This window comes from Heteronotia binoei, chromosome 6 (genome assembly GCF_032191835.1).
Source record: "Heteronotia binoei isolate CCM8104 ecotype False Entrance Well chromosome 6, APGP_CSIRO_Hbin_v1, whole genome shotgun sequence".
Taxonomy (NCBI): domain Eukaryota; kingdom Metazoa; phylum Chordata; class Lepidosauria; order Squamata; family Gekkonidae; genus Heteronotia; species Heteronotia binoei.
In genome coordinates, this window is record NC_083228.1 from 57,852,944 (window position 1) to 57,859,907 (window position 6,964).

The 6,964-nt window shown below is 45.1% G+C and overlaps 1 protein-coding gene across 1 annotated transcript; it reads right to left on the reverse strand.

Annotated features, from left to right (window-relative positions):
- Positions 1-3,125: 3,125 nt before the first annotated feature.
- Positions 3,126-5,977, reverse strand: NANOS1 (nanos C2HC-type zinc finger 1). The gene has a single exon (XM_060241536.1). The coding sequence runs from the start codon at positions 5,775-5,777 to the stop codon at positions 4,965-4,967; it is 813 nt and encodes a 270-aa protein (XP_060097519.1). The 5' UTR covers positions 5,778-5,977; the 3' UTR covers positions 3,126-4,964.
- Positions 5,978-6,964: the final 987 nt, after the last annotated feature.

Genomic DNA, 6,964 nt, shown 5'->3' on the forward strand with positions numbered 1-6,964 from the left:
TTAATTTAAATCTCAAAGGTGGTCAAAAATCCATCAAGGTCCAGGACTGGCTTAAAGGACCGCCTCTTCCTAAATGCCCTTGTGTGTTAACTGCAGTTAAATGCTGCCTGCTTCCCTGATTAGGGTAGTCTGCCTGGCAGAGCATTTGTTTTTTGTTCCATAACTCCCAACTGTATGGAAAGGGTTTCCTGAGGAAGTGAAGAGATCTCCATCTCTATATATTTAGGAGAAGCTGCAAGGCACTGCTTTATTTGCTAGATCATTTAATATGATGCAGGCATTTTTTTTTGCGGGGGGGGGGGAGTATTTTGAACATGTAAGCCAACCTGAGCCATGTAGAATAGGGGATACAGATATGTTAATAGTTTGGGGCCTAATTTTAGTTTCATCAAAATGGAGTAAATTCTGAAGCAAATTGACAAGTGCGTCATGAACAGCTATAGGTTAACAGTTGTTTAACTGTCATGCTTCCCATAAGTGCTAAACATTATAAGTGGGCATTCAAACTAGATGCAATAGTATGTCTTGAACATTGCCCATCTAAGCAGCCAATGTATATAATTTTTAAATGCTGTATGGGTTGAAATGTAACTTAAACACTTAGGTATTTAGTGGTAACTGAATGCTCACATTTCATGGCGCTGTAGAGGTTTGAAATTTGGCATCGTGTCCAATATTTGTCATACTGTACTAGTCCCATTTCAGTAAATGTTGTGTCATAGAATACCTCTGTACCAGTGCTAAAATGTTACTGGATTAGAGGAAAGCTTGTCAGTATTTTATGCTGTTCTGGAAATTGTCCAGTGTATTTGAGCTTGTCTCCCTAACTGCATTTCTGCCAGTGGAAGGGGACATGGGAAATATTTTTCACCAGTTCCCCATTTCCACTACAGACCCCCAACTGTGCCACACAGTGCTGTCCTGACAATCCACCAACCACTTGGCAAGGTTTCATGAGACTTGCCAAACTGTGGCAGTTCCTTCCTAGAAGTATTCCTGTGGCTTGCATAGCATAAGATCCAACCCTTACTTTGGAACTGACTCCATACAGTGGGGTGAAATGCCTCATATTACAGAAAACACCTGATTGCTTTATGAGGTCCTAAAGAAGAACCGGATCATGGGTGAGTTCTAGTAGCCACTCCTGGAATAAACTAATCAGCAGGTATTGGTAACTGCATTTCATTCTGCTATGTACTGAAAGAAGCTATTGTTTAGGTACTTGTGCTTAGAGTCCATAAGCAAGCACTTGATGATTTTGTTTTACTGTCTTAATGTGTCAGGCAGCCACAGGAGAAGCTTTCTGACCATTGGCTGAGGCCCAAATGAGATGTTGGCAGCCGTTGCTTCTCTTTAGACACATAACTGATCTAACTGTAGAGAAAGTACACAGTTTGATTCCCACACACATCGCAGAACCCTTTCCCTTCCAAGCTCCTGTCCCCAAAGTCTTGATACAAAAACCTCATTCAACGAACAACCTTTTGGAAGATACTAGGGGGCCATAAGCAATAAATGCATTAGGGCATATTCCTGTTTAAATACGCAGAACATGTAATTGTTACATGTACAGTAGCCAGTCCTATTTACAGTTAAGTTGATGTTTAGGAATGGAAGACAGTTGGCTGCAGAGAATCAAGAATGTGAAATTATATTTTTCATATACTTAAGGTTACAGTGACAGCGCATTCTTGCCCACCAGTTACAAAATGCATTATCCATCTGAAGGCATCGAGTCAAGCCAGATATGAGAGGAACACATGAAGCTGCATTATACCGAATCAGATCCTTTGACTATTGAAGTCAGTGTTGTCTACTTAGTCTAGCAGCAGAGAGGTCTTTCACATTACCTGCTGCCAGATCTTTTAACCGGGGACTGAACCTGGGACCTTCTGCATGCAAAACAGATGCCCTTTCCAAAAATCGTATGTTTAATGTATATCTGCCCTATTTGTGTATTAAGTGCAGAATGCACAAGCAGGGTTACTTTGACTAAGTGCATGGGAAAGGATTGTAATCATTTCCCTCCTCCATCAGTTCCCAAGGCTAGAGATAATGCCTAAAATAGAACCAACAGAAAATAACTTTCTCCTCATACATTGTTAAAACTAGCTCTGCTCACACACACCTTGCATTACATAATACAGTAGATACCAAAACAGACTGGCCCTGTCAATTTCATTTGGGTTTTTAACTTGACTGTCGTAAATCCTTCAAGGTCTTTCAGTGCAGCTTGCTTCTAGGGAAGCATACTTAGGAATAAGGGGGTAGGATACAGAATCTGCACTCTGGAAATATTTCTGTTAATAGCTTGTATTTTGTTTTTGGAAGAAAGTTAAGCTCCGAAAACTGCTTTATTAGAATGTCACTGGAAACTACACCTGTAGCCCAGGGTCTTTCTTGGTGTCACTGCAGTCAGGTACAACTCACCTGCTCAGGACACCTTTTCAGTGTTTTCTGGGCAGTCAAACCCTACTAATATGTTCCAAAAATTTGCACAGAACTGGTATAGAAGGTGGCTGGTGAGCAGGCATCTCAGATTGCTCTATGACAAGCTTCCGACCTTCATAATTGAAAAGGACAGTAGCAGTTTTCATAAAAGATTTGCAAGCTCCATACAGGAAAGCAAAGCAACTCAGTTTTTACCAGCATCCACCTACAATTCAAATTACATAGCAAAGCAAGTGTGCTTAATGGATTCAATTTGATCCTGCCTGATCTGTGCACATTTATTTATAACCAAACCTTACTGACACCCCAGGCTAGTCTGATCTCAGAAGTGAAGCAGAGTCAGCCCCAGATAGTATTTGGAAAGATGACCCCCCAAGAAAGTTGATGGTTGTAATGCAGAGGCATGCAATGGCAAATGACCTCTGAGCCACCTTGAAAAACCTGTGTGGCTGCTGTAAGTCAGCTGCTATTTGATGGCACTTCCCCCACCAGCCCTCACTAACACTGAAATTTGCTTCCAACTAAACTATAGGAGCATGCAGCAAACTTAACAGATTCCCTATTTCCCAAAGGTCATTTACCTTGGAAATACTAAATTTTATTATAACCATACTACTTCTAGGCAACAATACAGATACTCATAGTCTTGAGAGACACGCCCACAAAAGCAGTGATGAGGTTAACATAGAATCTTTATTTTGAAAGATGACTCAATCTTTCTGAATTGGAGAGTGGAAAGAACATTCATTGGTTCAGGTAGTGGAGGGGAACTGCTGTATGTATCCCTCTCACTAAGGTTGTAAAACTGAAACATCAATACCCTAAATACACTGCAAATACACTAAAGTATTTCAAACATCAGAACTCCACTCAAAAGAATATGGTTAACTGCTGGTATTGTCTTAAGGCAGCATTTTTAGGGTTACCCGAACACAGAGCCTGCTACCACCCACTGTCATACAAGTGTACACTTTCAGCTACTGCTGCACATGCATCAGTGTAGACACAGGTTTCTCCATACAGGAATGTTGGAAAAAACAGAGCACTGCGACTGCTAGAAGGCATCAAGAAGCCGCCACTTCACCAAATCAAAGGTTTTTGTTTTTTTAAAACAAAACTGAAATGTTCCTTCAATCCCTCCTCCTGCAGCTGTTAGGCCTACAAGCCACTCAGCCTCTCCCCTGTTACAATCCTCCCTCTGGTATCACTTGACCAATCATTACCTCCAGACCAGTTACCTCCAGTTTTTGTATGCATGGGCTTAAGCATAGACAATATACATGCTGGCCTGCTTTAGCCTGGGGTTTTAGTATTATTTTAAAAATAATCCAACTGCATAGGAGAGGAGCTACTGCAACTATTTTAGATCAGACAGGCAGCATTTTCTCTAGTACAGATTACCATTACAGAAGTGAAAGAATGTTAGCCATAGGAGTTGGGATAATTCTTTGCTTTCACAGAAGAAACTTGAGTAGCTCCGTGAGCCCTGTGGTCTGAGGAGGTTGCTCTCACCTCCAGGGCTCTTGACATTTTACATCATTTGAAGGGAGCAGAGGCTAAGCCTAGGGGGAGGAAAGAACGGACTGTAGTCAGATCTCAGCAACATCTTTACTTTCCACTGCATCTCTAACAGTTTGACAAAAAAATCCTCAGCTGGGCTACAGGGAGATAACCAGCATGTAAAGAAAAGCAGTCAGAGCAATGGGAAAACTCATTTTTGGAATGGCAAACCAAAAAAGAAACATGCGCTCCAAGTTGGACTTAAACATTGGGGGGGGGGGGTTAAGAATTAAAAGTGAACCTATACCATAAGAAATCCTTCCCCTCAACAAACTGTACCCTCCAGTTCCAACTCTTACAACCAGTATTGCTTATAGACAAACAGTAAAGACATCAATAGAAACAAAGCACCAGTCCAGTACAATGCGTTTCCCCTCAGCGTGCCTTCAGCCTTGTCTCTTTTAAAAAATTCACCTAAAAATCTCCATTTTGGTCTCATGTTTATGTGAGCTGCAAGGTTGTACAGCTCAGTGGGCTCTTTCAGGTTCTGTAGCAGTTCTTTTGTTCAAGGGGGGGCACTCCCTTTCTTGTTTAGGATTAATATTCAAGAAAGCCAGATCCACTGAAGAGTGCTCAGACTTAAAAATTAGATATGATTTACAGTAAACAAATACAGGACTTCTAAAACTCATATAATTCTTAGAGTTAATTCAGGGGCCAGATTCTCTGGCGACTATTTATACAAACTAGAAACTATACTTGATTATTTGATACATAAATCAACATTTTTCTCTGTACATTCTAGGGTCTCCAAGTTTCAATATATTAAATGTTAAAGAGACATCATTCGATTAAAGTCTTTTTAAAAAAGAAAAAACTCCAAAGGATTTTTTCCCCCTGAAGAGGGCACAAGTGCTCCAACGCCCTCCCCCTATTATTAAGAGAAATATTTAATTTTTGGATCCAATGTGTCCGTAGCTACGCAGAATCCCCCAGGCTTCGAGCAGCGCCTCCTAGCGGAGCTTCTTGCCCAGGATATGCCTGGAGTTTTTGAGTGGCTGTTTGGGGGCGCTGCCGTGCATTTTGGACAAGGGGCAATACTTGATCGTATGCGCGTTGTCCCCGCTCGCCCCGCACAGCGGGCACGTGTACCGCCGCAGCACCGGGCACAAGACCCTGCCATCCGGTCCCTTGAGGATGTGAGTGGTGTACAGGGCCACGGCTTCCTTGTTATTCCGGCAGAAGACACAGACTTGCAATTCCGGCTTCAGTAGCCTAGAACTGCTTTTCTGGGGAGCCTGCAGCCGGCTGTTCACTACCAAGCGGCCCCCCCAAGCGTGGGGCGAGCGGTCCCGCTCCAGGTGATCCGGGGAGCAGTTAAACACCACCGAGGCCGGGCTGGAGCGGCCGGAGAAAGGACTGAAATCGGCGAAGCGCTCCTCCAGCAGGCTTTCGCCGTGGTTCAGATGGTGGTGACCGCACAAATCGAAATCGTGTAGGTCCAGCGAGTTCTCGAAATAAGGGGTGCCCACTTCTTCCTCCTCCTCCTCTTCCTCGTCGTCTTCCTCGTCCTCCTCCCCTTCCTCCGTCGCCTGAACCTGCTGCACGGTCGCCGCCACTACCACCGAGGAGGGCCCGGTCCTGAAGCCCTTCTCGTGGCTCACCGCCTTAGTGATTAGAGTGGCCAGCCCCAGGTAATCGTTCCACGAGTTAAACGCGTTCCCATAGGCGCCGTGGCTCTTCGCACCGTACCTGCTGGCACCTTGTAAAAACTCCACGGGCTGGTGATGGTGCTTCTCCAGCTTGCTGGGGTGGAAAGTCTCCATCAGGAAAGAGAAGGAAAGGGGGTGGGTAACGAGGGGGAGAAATCCCTGAGCGCTTTCTCCAGGACAAATCTGCGCCTCGCTCTGCAAGGCGATCTCCGGAATCAACAGCACTTACCGCGCACCAAAACAGCAGCCGAAAACTCCGCCTCTGCCAGCCCTTTAGTGCTTGCAGCTGCTGAAATAGATACATGCGGGGGGCGGGAGGGCCGGAGGAGGCGCAGCCCAGGGGCCGCGCTCTAATTGGCCACCAGCCAAAGCTGCCCCACCGTCCTGGGCGCTTCTTATTGGCTGATGAGGTTTTAGTACCCTTTCATCTCTTACAGCTGGGCACGGACGGGGTTGATTTCTAGCGCTTTGACCTGAAGCAGGTACGAGGGCTGAGAATATTTGGATTACAAAGGCAGGGGACCTTATTTTTAAAAGACAACCAAAATGAGACAGAGACTCTCCACAGGCACATATAAGTATAGCGGTTTTTTTCCTTGAGATTGGAGTAACTTAAACCAGAAGCCTTCACACGTCTGAAGGTAGATGTCGTGCACTATTATTTTACAGCAGGTCGTTCTGAGTCATGATAGTCAGGAACAGAGTGTAGAGGGAATGGTAATGGAGTATCTGTACAGCAATTAGGGTTGTTCCTGTTGTGTGTGTTTCTTCAGTTTCAACAGACAGAAATCTTCATCGAATTGAGATGAAAAAAAAAAACATCACTTGTTGATCTTTGCTGTCATATAATTAAGAAGCTCCCCCCCCTCCTGATTCTAGGCAGATACTATAGCCCATGAAGTTACCCCCCCTTCTACTTTCATTTCTGTTTGTGCTTCTACAGCTGTGCCTGTGACAGTGTTCAGAAAGCCCTTGATCATAGCCCTTGGAATACAGGCAGGGCCGTAGCCAGAAATTTTGGGGTGGAGGGGCCCAGGTGTAAAAAATTGGTAGGGGGGGGGCGCAGGGCTTGGCTGCTTCTTCCAGATTCTGCTTTCCACCTCCACCTGCCCCCAGGCGAGGATCACTTCCCCCTACTACTCAAGAGAAAGCCCATGCCTGCCTGAGCAGCCTGCAGCAGTCCAGAGTCCGACTGGGGGGCGGGGGGACTGGGGGGGGCAGGGGGGATGCTAACAGGGAAGAAGCCCCCCCCCCTCAACCTTGTCACACCTAGTATGTGCATTTGCATCATTCCTACAAAA

What these genes read in the sequence shown, in the direction of transcription:
- NANOS1 (XM_060241536.1), bottom strand. Translation starts at nt 5,777, where the DNA reads ATGGAGACTTTCCACCCCAGCAAGCTGGAGAAGCACCATCACCAGCCC.